At 44.8% G+C, this 21,887-nt stretch overlaps 1 protein-coding gene across 1 annotated transcript in view; it reads right to left on the bottom strand.

The window, feature by feature from the left end:
• The window catches only part of LOC121048214, a 132,978-nt gene that overhangs the window by 95,196 nt on the left and 15,895 nt on the right, over nucleotides 1-21,887 (bottom strand). The window contains exons 3-4 of the mRNA XM_040504278.1: nucleotides 9,968-10,312; nucleotides 746-947 (exon numbers count right to left, since the gene is read on the bottom strand). Coding sequence (XP_040360212.1) covers nucleotides 746-947; nucleotides 9,968-10,312 — 547 coding nt within the window. The remainder of the gene's footprint in view (nucleotides 1-745; nucleotides 948-9,967; nucleotides 10,313-21,887) is intronic.

The following is a 21,887-nucleotide window of genomic DNA, read 5'->3' as shown; positions in this document are numbered from 1 at the left end:
GGGGAGAAAATGCACTGACTTTTTCCCTTAGAAATGCACTACCAGAAGTCAATTTTCGACTGGTTGCAGTCTGCTTCATTTTGCGACAACACACTAGCGCCACTTGAACCTCTAGCGTACATTGTAATAACTCCGTGCTTGGAACGCGTCTCCAACTGGTGTGTTTATCACGTCCAAAAAACTCGTCCTTAGATTTCCTCCTGATGATATCATAGAAGCGTCATGCAGTCACCGGTCACGATCCTGCGTGTGTCCGAGCAACGGTGGTGGATCTGGCAGACGCCTGTTCTGCTGCAGGTCGCTCCCAGCTTCACAGTTCACGAAAGTTTCGGCAGCCAGGAGCTACGACCCCGTGACAACAGCGGCACTCACCTTTGCTCGTGCTTTTTCTCAAAACTCCTACGACCAACCACCAAGCTCGCAACATTCAAGAGCCTAACACTTTTTTTGACGTCCTTTGTTGCCACTGCGGGACAACTTTCGATGCGTGGGAGGAAGGGCACACTAGGCACACCATTCGTTGACGCATTTCAGGCATCGTATAGTTTGGACCGCCGATTAGACGTGTGGTCGTCTTCGTGACACCTCAGACGGTGCAGTATTCGCGATGCTTCGTCATGCGGCCATGCGCCCCCTCGCTGGCCTGTCTCCGGGACGTCAAGTTCCGAGTCCGATGGCCCGGTATACCCGTCTCGCGACAGCTGCCAGTCAGGAAGCGAAAGAGAGACGGCGGCAGGGTACTCACTGTCGAGGCACCCGTCGCCGTACTCCAGGGGCGGCGGGATGAGCACCGCATCCAGGGAGTTTTCCGACTCGCCGTCGAAGGTGCTCCCGCTCTGGCGCCGGACCGCCACGCACGAACTGGCGTTGGTGCCGGCGGAGGAACTGTTCTCCAGGCTGTTCGCGTAGGCCACAGAGGTGGCCACCGCCACAGCCTGCTCCGAAGCCTGCGCGCAACAAAACACACGTGCCCACAATTAAGCCGCGGTCAGCCTGCTATACTTCATAAAAAAAGACAGTGTGTATGCACTGAGGCGAGCTTTTTCCTCGCATGACGGTCACATTGATCGCAGAAAAACAGCGTGAGGGCATCTTCGAAACATCTAAATGAGGGAAACATGCTACGCACATGCTTGAGGCGCGTCCGCACATAATTCTATCATCATGTCTGTAGCAAACATCGTATCTTTTGTGTGATATAAAAGCCTTTTGACTGCTACTTTACGTACAAAGGTCTAACCTAAGCTGTTGAGTACGCTTTCACTCACAGGTGCGGTCCGATGACAGCCGGCCCGCGCGTACCTTAAGATTCCAAATAAACTCCCACCCAAAGTGAAAAGAGTAAAGAGGGGGGGGGGGGGGGGGGTAGGAGATGGGCCATGCTTTGGGAGTGAACGTTCATTCGGGTTTTTACGATAGTTCGGACCAATATTCGAGTCGTCAAAACCGCACGCGACAATGGCTGAATTTCAGATAGCCGTACAGCCTCGGTGCAAATGGGCTGGTTAACCGCGTCCCCGGCGGTTGGTTGTGTTGGTGACTGAAAAGTTGTAGCTTCAATGTGTCTACGGCGGAACTCGTCTGCCATGTCCTAGAGCATCAACGGGGCTGCAGACATCGTGAGTCCTCAGGTCGCAAGTTAGCTGGTCAGAAATCAATGCCGTTGACACTCTCAGAAGCTCCTGCGTGTACGCTGCCCCGCGATACACTCGGACTACCAATGATAGCTCTCCGTTTGACTAGTTTGGCCATTGACAAGTGGCTAACACACCCGGATAGCTATGCAGTCTTAGTGATAAGAAGATTTATCTAAAGACTACCCCGTTTGCCGTCGAGACCGTATAGCCCTTTCAGAGCACAATCCGGATCGCCGTCCACGTTGGTTGAACTGGTTCAAGAAAGACCACACGTCGGTGTTTACGTGAATCACTATGCGGTATGCACTCAGGCCCTTCTGAGAGTGAAGAGCCGCTTTGCCATCAAACCTGGCATTCCCAACCCAAATCAAAAGCACATTAGAGGTCTTCAATTGTAGCAGTCACACTGAGCACGAGACGTCGTTAGATGCCTCCTTATTGTTGGCCCGAACATAACGTCAGTGGGTCACAATTGGTCAGCATTTGAGAGGTTCTCGTGGCCGCAACTTCAAGCGCCCCACTGTGAATTAAGTTCGAGTCTTTAATCCTCTGATTTCAGAGATTTTATACTTGCACGTTTGTGTTACGTTAATGTTAACTTTGCATAAGCTTGCTCTTTCCGAAGAATTGCTTTTTGTCTCATCTTATGAGCACACCCCCAAAAGTATACTTTATATGATAATGTAACAATCAATAATGCAGACATTAACTTGTGTCAGTGTCTCAAAACAAACGTGCAATAATTTCCTAGTTTCTTTCTTTTTTTAAGAACACATATATTTCCAAGAGTACTTTTGTTTTGTAGAGAAATTCGAACAAAACCTGAATTTCAGTTCGCTTCGAAACAAAATATTTGTACCATAAAGAGCGTGCGTGCAAACTTGTCAGCGAAAAAGACAATATTGCGTTTTTTCTTGAAGAGAAGTTTGTTTCACTGAAATAAATTTTACAGGAGTTTACAATGTTATTTCTTGTTTTGAAGAATTCAGACTTACGTGGACTTCAGTTTGTAGGGAGATTTCGCCTTTCTTTTTTATCTTTTGATCCAAATAACCGTAATGTTATCAAACTTTCGCATCCTCTTCGCACCGCTAGCGTCATGTTCTCACGAAGTTTCAGCTTTCAGGAATGTGTGGTTTATTTGTGTGGCCTGAAAACTCGGGTTTCATTTTCTCGACCGAACCCAATACTTATAGCTTATGTTTGTCTCTTTCATTTGTATTTAAGTTGTTATTATTATAATGCGGTTATTATGTTGTTCGTGTTTATGTGCTACTATCAAACTGTAATGGGTAGAAAGAACTTGTCAGGGATAAAAGCCTATTTTTACTCTACTGCCCTGCCGTCCTTGACCTGCAGACAGAAACAAATAAATAAAACGAAAATATCATATCACATTTGAAGTTGCACATGCAGTCATGTCAGTTTTAAGTACTCTTTGGATTTTTTTCTTGTGTGTGCTTGTGTGTGCGTGTGTGTGTGTGTGGGGGGGGGGGGGGGTAACCGTAAACAAACACATTTTCGAAGGGCCCATTCTGCCGGTAGCCAGTTCTAAGTTTTCAGACAACAACGACGCACTCCGAGCCAAGAGCAGATTTCAGAGCAACCCTTTGGAAGTCAGCCTGTTTGCCGTAAATCTTTTCTTACAAGCATTTATGGCTCCTCGTCATACCAAACAAGATTTCGTGAATTACGTCTTAGGTCCCCCGTGAGGAATCGAGCAGAAGCCAACAGACCCTCAAAAACTGCTCGTTTTCATCTGCTCGCCTCCAGGCCTCTTTACTCGCAAAATAACTCATAATGTTTTACAAATTACTTGCGTAGGCTTCTCTAGAACATAGCCTTTTTTTACGATCATTGCTGTGATGTATCGTGTTTACAAAACTGCGCAGCCGTTTACTCGAATGAGCCATCAGAGGCATGGTGCTCAAGAAAAGGCGAAAATTTTCGGTACCGAAGAAACTTGGGCGGGTATAATTTCTAAATAAATTGCTGCGAAGCCTCAGACTCAAAGCGCCGCAGTCAATGTTCCGTAATGGTTGTATTATGCCTCGGCTAACTGCAGTTATGTTTTTTTTTTGTTTTTATTTCTAACTTTGTCGTTTTTAGAATGCGTGCTATTTAGCTGATGATCTGGTTTCTATAACGAATCTATCTACAATTTTCATAATTCATACATATCCCTTCTCTCAGGCGCGTATTTTTTTATTATTATCGTAGCAAAACCTGCAATATTTGACAACTACATCATTATACCGGGTGTTCAATTTTAATTCGAACCGATTTATTCAAAAGAAACGTGAAAGTTATACTTACGCTGCTTGTGGAGGTGAGTTATACGGCCAGGGGACATATTATAGGGGGCTAATCGTAACGATCAGTTGGCTAATTAACTAAAATTCAATAATAACTTTTTAATTAATGAAAATAGACATATGGTACCAATTAGAAACTTGCTCAGCGTCATCGAAAAGCACTAAATCAGTCATTTTCAGAAAGACTTTGAGCGCGTGAGAAGCGTAGTAGTGCACTAAATTTACCACTCGTGGAGCAGGTACAAAGCTAGCGGTTGCAGTAAGGCGCCCGCGCGATTTTTCCGTCTCTTATCCGGCCCCAGCCTTGTACCTGCTCCACGAGTCGTAAATTTAGTGCACTACTACGCTTCTCACGCGCTCAAAGTTTTTCTGAAAATGACTGATTTAGTGGTTTTCGGTGACGCTGTGCAAGTTTCTAATTGGAACCGTATGTCCATTTTCATTAATTAAAAAGTCAATTAACGAATTTTAGTTAATTAGCCAACTGATCGTTACGATAAGCCCCCTATAATATGTCCCCCTGGCCGTATAACTCACCTGCACAAACCGTATCAGTGCATCTTTTACGGATTTTTTAAAATAAATATGTTCGAATTAAAAATGAACACTCGGTATATATATATATATATATATATATATATATATATATATATATATATATAAATAAACAGAGAGAGAGAGAGAGAGATACACCTTGAAAAGAAAATCTCGCACACACTGTAAATAGCTCATTTTCACGGGGACCTATTTTACGAAAATTTAGCGACCTGAAACATATCGTGAAAATTTGATCACGCGAATACATTACCTTATTTTGACGAATACGTAGCATTTCACTCCCAACCGACATATATTCCCGAAACCCACACTTCGATAAGTCGCGAAATATTGAGCCCGCCAAAAAAAAAAAAGAAGGAAAAGTCGTTTTTAATATCTAATTTTAGTCTAGCTAACTGAGCCCGCGAGCTAAACGAGAATATACAACAGACATCGAGAACGGACATTGTCAGGTCGTGTATTATCATATGGCGCCATCTAACTTCCGATCGTTATTGTTAAATAGGTGCCTCTTTCACCCAATATCCTTAAGTGTTTTCCTTTTAACATCGTACCTAGAAAAGAGCGACCATTCGAAAACCAGCTTATGATTACACCCTCCTATAGCCATCTGCGATATGAGAACATCAAGGAAGTCTCCGCCTATACTGAAAACAACGTTCCACTACATGCCCTATATAGGGCATTGAAAATTCGCATTGGTAATCACCAATCTTTAAAAAAAAAAATGGCGCTGACAGACGTTTCTTTTTTATTGCTGCGTCAGAAAAATGTTACGTTCTTGATGGTAAACGTAAACAAACAAGTTTTATTTAAAAAAACGATTTGGACGAATAAAAAGAGTAATAGCGACCTTTATCTTTAATGTCCTATCATGTATGAAATGCAGTATGTAGGAGCGATTGAATTGAATGTTTAGAAGACGTTAAACTGTCGTTCCGGGAGTCAAGAACCTGCATTTTTTAAATCAAATTTGGGGGCGCTGAATTGGTGTGTTACCTGACAATTAAGGAGGAAGAGCAATAGGAGGAAACTGGGGAAGTAGAGAGGACACTGTACGACGGTGAGGAGAGGGACTGGAAAGGGGAAGGAACGAGGGAGGAACGGGAACAATTAATCGTGTGATATGGTACGTTATTGGGCCAGTTGGTTCATCTTTAGTTAAACGTATAAATTAGCACAAAAAAGGCAACGGCAAGGAGTAAACCAGGACAAGTGCCAATTTTCAAATAGTGTTTGGACAAGAAGTAAACAGGACGAGCGCTAACGTTCAACTAGTCTGCACTGATGAAGTCTTGTAACCACCAGGCGGATGCTGTTTTAAATGCCAAATTTCTAGACTGGAATTGGCTGGCTTCCCGTGTTCGGTTTTGGTTTCTGTGGCGGAGATTGCCATACAGAAAATGAAGGTGTTTAAAAGAAGGGTCTTAACGAGGCAAAGAACAAAAAGACCAGAAGTTACTCCGTACCTCCACAAAGTTGCCCACAATCTGAAGAAAGTGGCAAGCAAGTAAGTACGTTGTGCCCGTTGTTTTCTCCGCACAAAAGAAGTTGGCTGGGTTGTGCTGCCGCATTTCTGATGAGAAAGCAAAACGGCCATGTGATAAGAAACACGTCACCCCTTACATGGACTGCACAGCGGGTGTTGCCTACGAAATCCCACTGAGTTGGGGTAAGGTCCACATCGGCCAGGCGGGGCGGAGCATCAATGACCGAGCACGGGAGCACGCGCATTATCAGTAAAATATAAATATGGCTCGCATTTGCCTATACACTGCAACACGTGTGGCTGTGTTCCGCGACTTCAGCAGATAAGGATTCTGGGGAGAAGCCGTGAGACTGTCGCTCGTGAACTTTTGGAGGGGTTCCTTATCAAAAAAGGGAGACGGCATGTGTCAGCGACGTGTCAATGGACCCTTTTCAAGAGTCCATCGAGCAACATTGCTCGGTCACCATTGCTTGCTCCCAAAGCGTGTGATTCGCTCCGATTCCTCGCCGAACGGTGACGTCAGCGCTCATTATCAACACGAGCTAAGCCGAGTTGACGCCGAACGCTCACGTGACCCTCGTGTCCAATACATGCTCAGAGTATGTGAGCAAGCAATGGTGGACAGTCGTTGGCGCGGACTTTTGAAAAAGGTCTATTGTGCTACATGAGAATACATTTCAGTTTCTGCATGATCGGATACTGATATCAGCTTGTACGTGTTGTTGCTTCGCGTGTAGTGTGTATATCTGCTTCCCTTCTCCTCAGTAAAACTGGTTGAAAGTTACCGATTGTCCTGTTTGCTTCTTGTCCTTTTCTTCTTTTTTTGTGCTAATTTATACGTCTATTTGTGTGACATGACCAAGGAGGTGGAAGGGGAGGATAGCAAAGAGACGAAACAGGAAAAAAGGCACCATAGGAGAATGGGCGAGAGATGGGGAGACAGAGGAACAGGGAAGTGAGAGGGAGTGGGAACGGCAGGAGCGGTAGAGAATTACAGGTAGGTGGGGAGGGAGGAGAGAGGGAGAGGAAGCAAGGCGAATAAAGGGATTAGGAGAGAGGGAGGGGGAAGGGAGAAGAGGGATGGGGAGAGGGAATTGCTGTGTCGAGTGGCGCATATTTCCCCGCTACATTTAGCGGGGAAACTAAACTGTCGTGTAGGTCACGTGACATCGATTTCCCCAGCTAAATTTAGCGGGGAAATGGAGGCGGTGTTTTGGTTACGTGACGTCAATTTTCCTGCTATATTTAGCGGGGAAACTGAATTGGCCTTAGGTCACGAGGCGTCAATTTCCTCGGGAAATTTAGCGGGGAAACTGAACTGGTGTTAAGATCTCAAGACGTGAAATGTCTCGGTAAATATTAGGAGGAAACTGAATTTACGTGTTGGTCACGTGCCGTCATGTTCCCCACTTTATGTACAGGTCACGTGACGTTAGGTTACGTGACGTCAATTTCCTCGCTAAACTCTATCAGAAAATGTACGGACGGACATCATTTTGGGGGTTGAGGGTTTCTGTTAAAAAAGCCTCTTTCGCTTTAAAAGCCCAACTCCGCGGGTATACACAATCTTCATCAAAAGAACATTTTGAAGCAACCTGGAACCGGAGGATTCGTGTTCCTCACTCCCGGGTTGTTTCAAAATGTTCAGTATACACCAGCTCACCTGCTCTCTTACTATTTTGTTCGTTTATCAACAGCTTTATTTTGTGTTCACCCGGAACACAGCCCCTATTCAAATGTCTACAAGGCTGATTTTTTTCCTTCGGTAAGCGCAGCCTTTATCTCGCGTCCTCCTTTTATCGGTACCTGGTCCTTTTCCAAGCAATCGGGTCGCGCAGGTGCTCCCTGGGGGTTGTAGAACTCCATGTCCTCTTTTACGGAACAAAAGCCCTTATAAACGCAGATTTTCTTTTTATCTGACACCAAAAATATACATCCAAAACCACCGGATACCAGGAAAAAGACCCCCCTTCCCCCCCTCCCCCCCCCCCCCCCACCTTAAAAAAAAATATTGGTACAATAGTTTTGTATGTCGTGGGTATGTTTAGATAGCCGAAAGTTAATCAGCCTCAATAGTTGGCGTATTCGCTGATGATGAGAAATTTAGGCAGTGCAGCACCCCTGCAAGTCTGGCGTTTTGCAACCTGCATTGCGCAGTAGTTGTTACAACTATACTATTATACTCGCGAGCAGCCCAGAATATATTAGAAGAAAAATAAATACCAAGGACCCTGGCCGCCCTATTATAAACGCTACTGAACCTAATTGTAAGAAGAATGCATCTTGCCATTCATTTGTCTCTAAACTATATTTGGAATGGAACCGCCTTCCGGCTTCTATCGTATGCATTGTTAGTTATTAACGGTTCAAAAACGCCGTTAACACCCTTCACGGTTTTGAGCCTCCATAATGTTGTCTTTTGTTGTTACCGCTCTCTTCTGTAATGCCGATGTCCCTGAGGGTATGCAAAGAGACAAATAACTAAAAAGAATATATTTCCACCAGGAAATAATGCCGCAAAGTTAATTAGCCTCGGAACGGTGCAAAAATGCGACGGCTTTTACGACGGCGGCTTCTCGAATTCATCCGACGATGGCGGCGTTAAAGATGACCCAATTATTCGTGCTGGGTTTCCGCTCCGAGAGGCTATCGTCTTCCGAGGAATTCCCGCCCAGCTCGCTCGGCCGCTTGGCCGTCGGCGCCGGTCCCCTACTTTGGCCAGGGTGGGCCGGCGAGCCCGGCCTTGCGTAAGATTCGCTGAACGCATGTTTGCCCGTGGTCCCCGCGAGCGAACATGCGCACGCGCGCCCAGCGCTAGCGAGATCACGAATCCGTCGATACTGCACGATAGATGTATGCTGCCACCAAGCGCCCATTTCGGACCGCGGAGGAATTGGGCGCTGCGCACAACGCTTCGCTTTATAGAAAAAGCCTTCTTCGATTGACGTTGTCGTTAAACGGAAGCCGCAACATACGCAGCCAAGCAGCTAAGCTGAAGTAAGACCGCGTGAAATCTGGCGAGTGTTTGTACCATTTACGGAACTTCGGCTCTAATTTTAGACGCACGCAACCGTGGGCTCGGCTATGATGTATGATTACGAACCGACAGCACTATGAGGTTTCGAGACGGTTGCTCCAATCACACGAATGCTCATCCAAAGGTTACAAAAGGAAGAGCGGAGAAGAGAAAGGTTATAACCTTGCCCGACCTTGTCTTTTCTTCCGTTTAGATATTTTAGCTCTGTTTAATGGTACCCAGAGTTTGTGGATATATGCAAGTCACGTTATTTGTAATTTTTGCACACGTAATTTTTTAACAGTTCGTTTACTTTTTTGCGAGATAATTAAATTATTAATCAAAAACTCACATGGAGGCGTATACTCGTACACCTCGTCTAACTCGATTTATTCAATCCTTGTCTATTTTCGTTTGCAAATTATTAAAATTGACATTTTTCAGTTCATTTCTCAAGATTTCAGGAAAATGGGAGTGGCTAATGATTTTAGTTATATACGATGCGAATTATTCTGTTTGAACATAGAAACCAGATTGCATAACAATCAACTCTGTACACAGTAACGAAACCATAGCGATAAACTTTCTTTTCCGGTTATCATCTCCAGTTGATCCCTTTTCACTGGTAGATATTCCCAGACAAGTGCAGTCGATTTGTCTTTTCTGGAATAGACCAAGTCCTATGTACGGCTTGCACGTGAAATCCTCGCGTCATGCGGGTGGTCATTCTTATTTATTATTACGGAGAAAAACACATTTTATGGTTTTAAACGCTGTCTCCAGAATGCACGCTCTCATGAGCAAAGCTACTCCAACGGCCGCTGACGCGACGCCAGTGCAAGCCACGTATACACAAACCACCATCCCTTCAGCGCCACTAAAAAACAAAGAGAACCGATCGAAGCAGCGCGCCCGCACGTCAGCAGCAGCATGCAGCCATGGCCACAGTTACCTTCTTGCACATGAACCTCCAGCCGTGCTGAGAGGAGGCCTTATGCGCAATGAGGCCCAAGGCCAGGAGCCAGGAGCGGGAGCCCAGCTCGTCCTGGGCGGCCAGCACCAGGGGCGACCTGCCCTGGCAGACGAGCACCAGGGCGTTGGGGAAGCGCTTCGAGTCGGACGTGAAGCCCACGTGCACCGTCTGGGCCAGGTCGAAGCAGAGCCGGCAGCACGGGGACCTCAAGCAGGGTGCCGTGCCGGCCTGGGACAGAGCCTCCTCCTGGCTCGTGTACAGCTCGAGCAAGGGGCCGCGCTCGCTCGTCTCGTCTTTGAGCACCAGGAACCGCTTGTGCCACGCCTGGGAAAGAGAGAAGCCGTCAGCCCTGGTTCCACTGTCAAGGCAGCCGCAATCATGCCCCTCGTACATTGTACGAAAGCCATGGTGTTCGCAACATACATGTATGGCAGAACTATATGTGGACACGCTTCAGGCACTCTCAACGCACGTTTGCTTAATACAATATGTATGCCTATGACATGCATGTAGACAGTTTTTGTATGAACAGTGTGACCGTCATACAAGGAAGAAACGCGCGTCAGACAATGTCCGTAGACTGTCGTTTGTATGATGTATGGCCACCGCTCAATGTTTTGAGGTGAAATGTAAGCAAAGCTATGCCATTTAACTACAGACGGGTTTAGTTTCATGTATAGTAGGAACTCGGAGCGCTCCGTGTGCCGAGCAGCGCAGTGTGATACTCTTGCTTAATCTGCTTACCCTTCTCCCCAGAGTCGCCAACAAGGACGTTGCGGGACAAGTTGGTGCACGATGCTCAGGAAACTTGTTAGCGCAAACGGAGACGAGCACGAAGAAAGGGACACGCACGAGCGACACTAAGGAAGTTCACTCGCGATGTAGAGAAAAAGGACGTCCGCAACGGGTCCTCGATTCAATTTTCCTTTCTACACATTTATCGTGAACTTCTTGGTAGTACTTGCCCGCGTCCCATTCTTCCTATCCGTCTCTGCTGGCGCTTACCAGTTTTATGAAGCGAGCAGCAAACAGTCACACTCTGTCAGGCTAGCTCAACATTCTTCCTGTTTTGTCCTTGTTTCATTACCTATGTTTCGCTCGCACGGACTGTGGGCGAGTTGAGTTCCGACGAACTTTCTGAAGCCACGTTTGTCGATCTGTAGAGCGAACTATATACATGTTTGCTCTATACATGCCTACAGACGGTTGTTGTGTGAAAAATGTGACAAGATCATCAACAGCGAAGAAATACCACAGGAGTCATCTGCAGACTGTCATTCGTGTGATGTAATACCAGTGTGACCGCGGCTTCAGAGATCTCGTCTGCCTCGCACTGCAACACTGTCATTCGAAAAGTTACCCCCACGCGTCCCTTCGAAGCTACCACGTGCAACCGCCTCCGTACTACACCGGCTTCGCACAGGCTGTGCCTATACTGCATCTGCCATCCACCGAATTGACGTAACGATGAGCCCAAACTGCTCTACTTGTGACACTCGTGAGGATGTGGACCATCTCTTTTGGGCCTGTTCCAATTACGCAGACGAGAGAAAAATCTTCGACAAACTACAGATCGCCGGAGTTACCCGCTCTACTACGCAAGATATTCTTCCCCCCCCCCCCCCCCCCCCCCCCGGCTCCGTTCGTGATGCCGCAAGAACATTCTCTTGTCTTCTTGTATTCCTGGAAGATACCTGCCTACTGGACCGCTTGTAAAAGTGCCGACAGTTCTGTAAATAGATATACAGTAGTGGACAAACCTAATCAAGTAGCTGTGACTTCATCCAAGATGCCTTCTCTCTTCCCTCTTCACCTTTCTAATCTTTTCTTTTGATCCCCTCTTTCCCCATCCCCAACCTGGAACTGGCTTGCCCCCAATCGACGGTGTGGTTAATAAGTTCCAGGCTTCCTTTCTTTCCAACACTTCTCTCTCTCTCTGGCGTGGCTCAGACCATTTAGAAACTCGACCCATTCGTCTGCAAATCTGCACGCAAAGGAGGGTCGTACGAAAAAGCTTCCAATCCACGCAGTGAATGTGGTTGGACAGCGCAGCTGAAGTACCCCCTGCAACGATTGCCCACTGCACTATAGACCCTTTTTATGGCAAACGCCACCTGGTAATGCTCCAGTCTTTGGCATAACAAAAAAATGTCGGTTTATAAAGAAAAAAATGAACAAGGCCACCTTAACATTACTGCTTGAAATGTAGATGAAACGTTTAACCATCAATTCTTCAGGTAAACACCAAAAGAACGAAGGAGTGCGAGACCTGTTAAAATGTTTCGAGTATTCTTGTAAACCAAATTTCCTCCTCCAAGATGTAATATTGTACAGTCGAAGACCCTCTCTGAATCTCCAACTTCGTTGTCCGTGTAACCTTTATGCTTCCTAGCACTGGACTGGCGACATAAACAAGCTCAACAGGCTTGCAAAGACGGTGCGACCAGAAGCCGCTTGGGACACAAGAGGCAGTTCGTGTTTGTAAACACCAAAAAGGTCTATACCAGTTGATTGAAAAACACAAAAAGTAAATGCACTGTAGCGAAACGTTATATATATATATATATATATATATATATATATATATATATATATATATATATATATATATATGAAAGACTTCGTACGCTGCAATGGCCGCGGCAGCTTACGCAACCCCAAACTTTACCGATCGGGAAACGGATGCGGGGACCGCTACGTGCTTGGCATTGTTAGCGGGACTAGTAATGTCACTCCACACTTCGAAATCTGCCGTTGCCGCGGCAGCTTATTGTATAGTATTGTGTTACATTTTATTTCAGACAAAAAAGACTGGGGGGGCTAGGGTAAAAGAAGACATGCTCGTCTTTTGACAGGACCCCAGCCCCAGGCTTTTACAGCACCCATCAGAGAAGATATTCAAAAACAAAGTGTAAAGAATCATTCTCACAAGTACCACATAATTTATCATTTGATAAACTATCAATTTGGTTTAAAAATTAGAAAAATTAAAAATTGGAGTACAAACTGCAGGTTACGAAAAATTTAATATATGGGTTACTAGGTTGTTCTTAAATGTCTCGAAGGACATATTATTTTCCATCATTTGAGTTATGGTGTGGTGTGTATTTAGGGTGTCTGGAACGAGATGTGAGAGTTGCTGGAAGCAATAATGAGTGCGGACCTTGCTTTTTATGTAATGGCCATCTCATAAACTGTAATTTCCTGGTATTTTTGGATACATGCTAAAGAAAAGTGATTGGTCCTGTGTAATTTGATGAAAAATAGTAATAAAATTTTTAGGAGCAGAATTTGATCTATAATTAGTAATTTTAACACCTGAAATGAACACAATGTACGATCACATTTTTTTAGGTTCCCAATAAACCGCAACCTCTACCGCCAAGCCCATTCGGGGACCGCTACGTGCTTATCACTGTTCGCGCGCGCCTTAGAATCGTCACGTGGTTTTGACACTTCTTTTGTGGTTTTCTTATTGAAACAAGTATCAAAACCACATGATAAATGATAAGGCGTGCGCGAACGGTGATAAGGCGCGCGCGTAGGTCTCCTGTAGGTGGACCCGGAAAAACCTGACCTACGAGTCATATATAACTTCGTTGTAAAAGTGCAACCACTGCTGAGACGATAGCAATTTTTAATTTCCAAGAAACGTCCACAACAATCACGATATCGAGGTACCTTATCTGAAAAGAGCGCGAGACGCTTCATGATGCACGCTGCAACGCGAAGCGCTCGCGTGGGTAGGCTCTAAAGGGACCTTGTCAAAGGAAGAAACATTCAGCGTGTTTTGAATAAAGCGCAGTCAGCAGCAAGCATGGAGGCTGAGTTAATCCTCGTTTAAGTTAACAGCGTGATGATGCGTCTCCCTTAGTTCACTTGACGTTGAAATCGACGCGAAGATCTCAATTCCAAGGAGTGACGTCAGACGCAAGGTGACGAGCGCTGCTGGCATCATCGCGTTTCTAGGAGGTCTAGAGAGGTGGGTATTTGGTGTAGGTTTGACACGCGTTATCTTCGTTGCACATTGCACAAAAAACCATGGGATTATGATATCCTTGAAACCAAGTTGGACAGATTGGTTGCTAATCACGTAACCTGTACATAAATATAAATCAGTCCCCGGTTGCGTTATGGGCGCTAGTAGAACAGAGGTACTGATCAGTATACGGAAATTCAGGTAGGATAGAACAGCACATAAATAATATCGGATCTCCCGCATGCACGACGCCTTTTACAAACCCTCGGGGATTATAAGCCCTGCGTGTAAACAATCCCGCTGCGATACTTTTGTGGTTCGTGCAGTTCCGACCGCCAAGCTGCGTGCTCCACGGGGAAGACTTAAGACCACGCTCGTTCCTTGTCGCTGAAATAGTTGCTCGTACTTAACAAACGTGTTATATGTGGTTGGAATTCATCGTAACTGTTGCTTCCTAGTGCTTGCATACACTTTTCAAACTCGGAAATTGCACGCGGGAAGGATTCCCGAATCCCGAGGAGATCAAACGGTTGTTTGCAAACAGAACATCGGAAACTCTTAGCACATAATTCTGATTATGTAACCATACTGCCGAGCCACGACTACACCCGACGGTGTAGAGCGTCCACAAAAAATAGAATAGAAATGAAACTTTATTCCAGTGGAAAGAAGGCAGCTGCTTGCGGCTCATGCGAGTTTGTGATCCGGCCTCAAGGGCCGTTCACATATTTGAGTCCGATTACATGTCATTCTACCACGATGAGTTACCTCGCTACCGTTACACGGAGGCTCACATTACTTCATCTAGGGGCTGTTGAATGGCGAACTTCTCTCTCAAGACGTTCTGGTTAGCCAACTCTGAGAAACGTGGCGGCCACAACGTTTCGTATCGACAGCGACGGATGACGGACACTTGCGACCAACAACTTTGCAGTCACTGATTGCTTAGGAAACGCAGGATGTGACGTGTTCCGGGCATATTGTTACCGTCCCGCACTCAATGCAAGTGCGTTATTTGCCGCGACGAACTCTCAAAGAAAAAAAAATATCATCAAACAAGAACTCGTGGATTGAACGATTGCCATGCTGGCTCAATATGATTACGTGACTCGGCTCACCGGCCTCGCCTTTCCTTTTTATTTTCGCGCACTTCTTTGTCCAAAAGCGAGTATCGAGGCTTATAAGGCCGATCTGGTCACAAAATAAACACATAGTTCTTACGGCAGCAAAGTCTTTGCTTATTTTCAACCGGGAGACCGCGAAAAATGTAACGGAACGCGTGGTGTTGCCTTTAAACTGGCTGCAAGCGGCTATAACTGCAGCGATCATGGATCCGGCTTTTCACTTCCTCGAGTCCCGATTGGTCCAACGTAAGTGGCCGTAATTGCATAGTATACTTAAGGTTGACCCAAGCCCCAATTTTTAGTTTTCTTGTGGTAACCCATGGTCGTATTCAACGTAATAAGCTGCCGGAACTTAGCCAAAACGTAGTCGAATGATAATAGCGAGTTTTAGAACTGCCTAGCTAAACATCTTGCGCGAGAACAGAAATAGCTTTGTTGCCACGTGCCAATCCAAAAGGCGGTGTAGGCTCAGCACAGGCGCAGTGGCGTCGACGCCATTTCTTTACGTACGCAGGGTTTTTCGGTATGTCATTGTAGAGCTCTTAAATTCGCTAAAATGTGAACATGCCTTTACTCTTTCATATTGGCTTTTGCGAAGCCATCGTTCATAAAAAAGCTTCATCGCTGGCGCCGAAAAACGGGAATGGCGCGCACCTGACTTGCACAAGACGGGTTTCTCTTGGTCGGAAGCTTTGAAATCGAAAGCTTAAGCAAGCTTGAGCACAACATGCCTTCATTTTCGCCCGTTTCTTGTAAGCCACCACCTAGAGATACAAGAGACGCCAGGAGAATTAGGCTTTTTTTTTTCTTTTTAGTACTCGCTTTGAGTGCACAAGCTACTGTATGTACGTAGATATCATTCCGCCTTTTGTGTCCCAATGCAAATACCGTAATTTGATTTTTATGGAGTATGCTGAAGGGAATTGTTTGCGCTGTATTTGGTTCCGGCGGCTACTGTTTATTTAGCAGTTAATGGGGAATACGCGTATAGTATATTCTCAAGCGAAAGGACTATTCGGATCCGCTAAAGCCTCGGATAATTTTTTCCTTTTTTATACACAACAAATTAAGGGATAAAATAAAAGACACTGAGGACATGGGATCATGTATATCATGTATCTTGGTTTTCTACTTCTGACTTACTCCCTGCCCTTACGACGCCAGTGTGGCCCGAGACATGATTTCACTCATTCGCTTTGGAGAATGAGGCTGGATCATGAAAAAACCGTTAGCTCGACATGCCGTTACTTCCTGCGCTGCGCGTAGAGCACATACATTTAATACTATCACTTTATGTACTCGATTTTGTTAAACGGTCAATTATGCTGGAAATGACAGTCTTCTTCGACGGTGTTCCTTTTCGCGCGTGTTAGTGAGCGAAGGGAAAGTTACCCTTTTGTCATGTGAAAATGAAGACATCGGCGTTGTTACCCGATTGTTTTGAGTGCACGCATTGCTTTCTCATTCACTTTCATCGACAGTCGCAAAAGAAAAAAAAAAAAGGAATATTGCGCGCAGTAATGACAACACAACACGCAAATACTGCATACTGAGGGAGCTGAGCGCTTACCAGCGTTTTTTATAAGCTGCGCTATTATCTTTTTTTTAGTGACCCACAAACCACTTGTCGGCGCCTTAGTGGTGCACTTATCAATGTCAGATACTAGTTAAGTTGTTCGGGCATGATAAAAAAATGGAAAGCTAGGACAAAACGATGGTTGCAACACACTTTCTAAATTTACGCTCTCATCAAAATATATCTAGGCTAACATTCCCACATATCAGTTCTCAATGATTATATGTCTATTGAAGGCGTGTCTTGGGTGATATAAATCAGAAGAATAAAACAGAGTGAAGTCTATTAGGCCTACGAAGAACACACAAGTTGGCGTAGCGCTGGGGAATCAATTGTGCAATTTCCGATCTTATACAGAAACATCAATCCACGGATCATCCTCTTGTTGTACAACGTGTCCAATTTCACTAGGTCACAAATCATTTCGTAACTGTAGAAATAATTCGGTGGAAAATAGCGATCAAACAATACACGGAAGAGTACGTCGAACACGCTAAATTACACTTGAATTAGTCACTGCAACAGTTCTATACAGTTGAGGCATATTCGACATGACTACGCGCCATTAAAGAAAAAAACGTAAAAAATAAAATGGTTTCGAAAAACTGCGTGATATTCCCGTAACGGCTTCCAGAACTGTAATGAAAACATTCGTAATTGTAGTTACTTGATGACTGAAATTAATCACAGTATCCATTAAAAAGAAATCCCAGATCACAAATGACCACAATACTAATATTATCGGTGGAATCTGATGTATATGGAATATTCAGAATTTCAAACTTTCGAGAAAAAGACATGTTGCGTCTTTGACTCGTTTAAGAATAGGCGATTTGAAAGACATCACACCGAAATAGAATCTATATCACGCTGAAGACATTCGCAATCTTCAACCACTTTATCTACCGTGAGCAACTTAATAACATCAGCAAATAAGAACAACCTCGTGTTCTTGAGTCAATAACCAAGATGATTCACAAAAATGAAAAAGAATAAGGACCGGGAATACTGTCTTGGGGAACACCGGAGGTAGACAAAAAGGGAGCAGATAAGTAACATGATGCACTAAGTTCCCTCAATGAAATAGATAGCTATAGAACAGACGACCGTACTAAGTGGAGAGACTGTAACTAGAAAGTTTACTCAAAAATAGTCGATGGTTTACTTTACCAAAATCGTTGGTGATATCAAAGCATACTACATCCGCTTGTCTTCCGCTGTGTACCTTGTAGTGATACAAAACTATCGATAAATCGACTATCGATACTATCGATAATTTTGGAAAAACTATCGATAGTGTCGCAGAACTATCGATAGTTTTTCGATAGTAACTATCGATAGTACTATCGATAGTTTTGCGATAGCAGGCTATCGATAGTACTATCGATAGTTTTTAGATAGTCGACTATCGATAGTTTTTTTTACTACCGATAGTCAGATTTTTGGCGGCTATGGAGACTATCGATAGTACTATTGATAGTTTTGCACCACTACTAGAGCGAACACAGTTGCCACACCGCCACTCGCCTGACCTTCCTCCTCTTTTCACTCAAACTCCCGTCTTCGTCATCACTGAAAGCTGAACCAATGTTGGGATGGTAAGTTCTTGGGCTAGTTGGTGTCCGATTTGAAAAAAAAAAGCGAGAAAAAGAAAAAAGGGAGGAACGCAAACTGCTAGTGTCGGAAAACTACCGATAGTAAACTGTCGACAGTACTATCGATAGGTTTACGATTGTCGACTATCAATAGTTTTCCGATAGTCGATTAACGATATTTTTCCGATAGTCGACTATTGATAGTACTATCGATAGTCGACTATCGATAGTACTATCGATAGTTTTTCGATAGTCGACTATCGATAGTACTACCGATAGTTTTTCGATAGTCGACTATCAATAGTACTATCGATAGTTTTCTTACTATCGATAGTCAGAGTCCTGGCGACTATCGATACTATCGATAGTACTATCGATAGTTTTGCACCACTAGTACCTTGACTTAGGAAGGAACATAGGTTGGTTTCTGCAGAGTGGCCTTCTATGAAACCATGTTGTTCAGTGATCCCCTTCCGACCAACATATGCATAGAGGCGGGTGTGCAGAACAATTTCATATACTCTCGACAAACCACAGAGGAAGGAGACAGGCCAATAGTTGTTAACCATGAATCGATCACCAAATTTATGCAGTGTAACGACAACAGATTTTTTCCAAGCGGCAGGATATGCTTTAGATTCAAGCGATAAGTTGAATATATGAACCAAAACTGGACAAGCTATATTGTGCACAACCCTTTATTATATAAAACTTGGAATCCCATTATAAACTTTATCAAGAATAAGAAACTTCGCAGATATGCACAGGCTTTGTACTTTATGCCTCTTGTCATTATTCGTGGGTGTGTGCTCACGAACCGCGACAGGGCGTGATGTATAGTAACGATGATAGAGAGAGCGGACTTTCGTTGATTTCAAAGACATTGGACTCGCCTATCCGTGCTCTCAAGAACCCGCTGCCTTTTCGGTCAGTGATTCGGGCCCTGTACCGCTGTTCTTTCGAGCATACCGTTAGTCTCAAAGCCCACAAATAATGCTCCGCGAAGGAAAGGTTTCACGCCGGGCGTTCCCTCATCCTTTTCATCGTCACATAACATTATATTTCTTGAAGGGGCCCTGCAATCATATTTAAGCGTCTACCTTTTTTTGCGGTTTCCGCCTTTCTTGGGGTTCGGGCAAGCTAGCGGGCACGGAGAGATTGACTAAATATCAGTGCGTCACATTTTAACCGGATGACGCGGAAACCTCCTCCCCCTACGGGGGCGACCCGCGGTGCCGAAAGCGCGCGAAATGTGAAGTCTTTGGTCCTGGCTTACTACTGGTCAGAGCCGCTAAAAGCTTCTTTTTAGTCGAAATACAATGTATAAGTGGCGCGAACCGTTTCAATTACTTATAAAAGTAGTTTTTGTTCATTATTTTAGATCGGAAAAGAAACAAATGCAGTTTACAAAGTACGGAAGCAAGAAGTGACCCGTCGACATACCCGTTACCAAGCGGTGGAAAAGACAGCGCATACTAGAAAGGGGTAGTGGAATCAGGCACCGACGAGCAGCGAGCGTAGAAAGGTCGCGGATGTACGCGACGGCGCTGCGGTCGTACGCGGGCTCGAGGATCCGACCGGTTCCGAGCGTTCCGAAGGCCTTCGGCGAGGAGGTTTGGCTTGCGGTTTGTGGCCGTTTGGCGGTGTGGCAGTGCGAAGTGGCTCCCGTTCTGAACTGATCTTTACCCCGTGTTTGCTGTCATTTGTGGGCAATGAAGTGCCAGGCCGAATGAGTGTTTAATCGCGCAGCAAATGCAATACCACCCGCCCTGGCTGCCCGCTTCATACAGCCTATTTAGAACATGCTTTAGTGGCACCCTCTCGAGCCGTCGACACGGTGTGCGGCAGCCGTGAGCGCTCGCTGAGCTCACTACCCCTCCTCCAGTTCACGGCCACTCAAGCCGCGACCAACGACGTCATGAAGGAGATTATTTTTTTACTTGTTCTTTTTAATTTTAGTTTGCCTATAAGTTTTAAAATAAAGCGAAATTTGAAAAAAAAAAAAAAGTTTCAGTAAGCTACTACGTTCAGTGCGCTCAGGTTTGATGCAAACTAAAAACCAGTAAAAATGTCCTTGCAGGGCCCCTTTAATTCATATAAAACAAATAAAATATTTTGGTCCGATTTAATGTACACATTGAGTAACAAGAGCGAATGAGAGCCTGCGTAGTGTTAAGAGTTTATTCAGGTATTTACAGATACACGTGGACCATTTTGCCCAGCGCTGATGCGTCAGTTTAGATGATGCATCAGCGCTGGGCAAGAAAGATGCAAAGAGAACAAACAGTAAGTTTTACTTCGTTTCAGCTCAAGTCCACACGCAACCGACTCTACGAGCTAAAGTGTCAACAGCGCAAGTCACTGGGTCTTTTTTTTTTTATTAGTGGTTCAGCAATGACAGAATACCCGCAGGAACACGACGAACATCATGACAGTGCGCTTTTGAATCTCTCTGATTGGTCCCATCAGCTCGTAGCGTCGGCTGCGTCTGGGCATCAGGTGAAACGAAGGATAGAAAGGTGAAGAATGTGAGATATCTATAGTCACTGACAACCCAGGAAACATACGGCGTGGCTTATAATATATTCTTGCTTCTTCATTTGTCTTTGGGGTTTTTTATCGGCTCATGCCGTAAGCTAATTGACTGCGGAGAGACCAGATGTTCAGGCCTATTCACGCCCTGCGTTTCTTAATCTGTCAGCGAATACATTCGGGCTTCAAACAAACCATAACGTAAAACGGGTAAAAATAACATTTAGATCAGTTAAGTTATCAACGCGGTTATCCCGTCGGAACCGCAGTGCCCGGTGGTGCTAAGGTTTGTCTTTCTTCTCGAATAGTACCGTGTGTTTAATGACGGAACACTTATTCTATGCAAATAGGTATACTGGACATGTCGACCTGTCAGGTAGGTCAACTTGAATGAGCTCATGAAGGAGGTATTTTCGGCGACTTCAACAAAGGGCCTCAACGGCAGTCTTTTCGTAATATTTTGAGCTGTTAGTGCGACCATGGCACTTTTTTCGAGCTTGTTTTATAACGACTTCAACAAACCGTACGCGGTGAAATAACCGCAGAAACATCCGGAGGCATACCTGGTCGCTTTATTGTAGGCCCGCATCCAGTAAAATAAAGCTTATATCATGCTGTTGCAGTTTGGGGTATTACACTGAAAACTCCAGATTCATACCGCGCCTGTAACCTACCGAAACCTCATGAATTGCACATAGTGATCTCACGCAATTACGATTGATCGATGGGGACAAATGAAGGAGGTAGAGGCTAGCATGAAGATGGCGGTGGAGGTTATTTTTTTTAGGGATTACGGGACGGTAGACATAAAAAAAAACTATCGGTTTAAAATGTAATAAAATAAAGTCATGATTATGATGATGTTGCTAAGTACCTTCACACACGATCGTCAACCGATGAAAGGTACAAACCTTATTCTGCTGCAGCATAAGGTCTGCAGGAGAGGCTATGCACAGAAAAATCAGAGCTCCAATCACAAAGAAAAAGGCCGGTTTGGTTCGGGACTTAGAATTTCGTGTGCTTTTTACAGAACTCCTAAGTAAGAAATGAAACCTTGAGGCAAGGAAAAAAAAAAAAGGAACGTGCACTCCAC

This window comes from Ixodes scapularis, unplaced genomic scaffold (assembly GCF_016920785.2).
Source record: "Ixodes scapularis isolate PalLabHiFi unplaced genomic scaffold, ASM1692078v2 PGA_scaffold3__209_contigs__length_174095766, whole genome shotgun sequence".
NCBI classification, from domain to species: Eukaryota; Metazoa; Arthropoda; class Arachnida; order Ixodida; family Ixodidae; genus Ixodes; species Ixodes scapularis.
The sequence above is the reverse complement of the archived record's forward strand: the minus strand, read 5'-3'. Positions and strand labels throughout refer to the sequence as shown.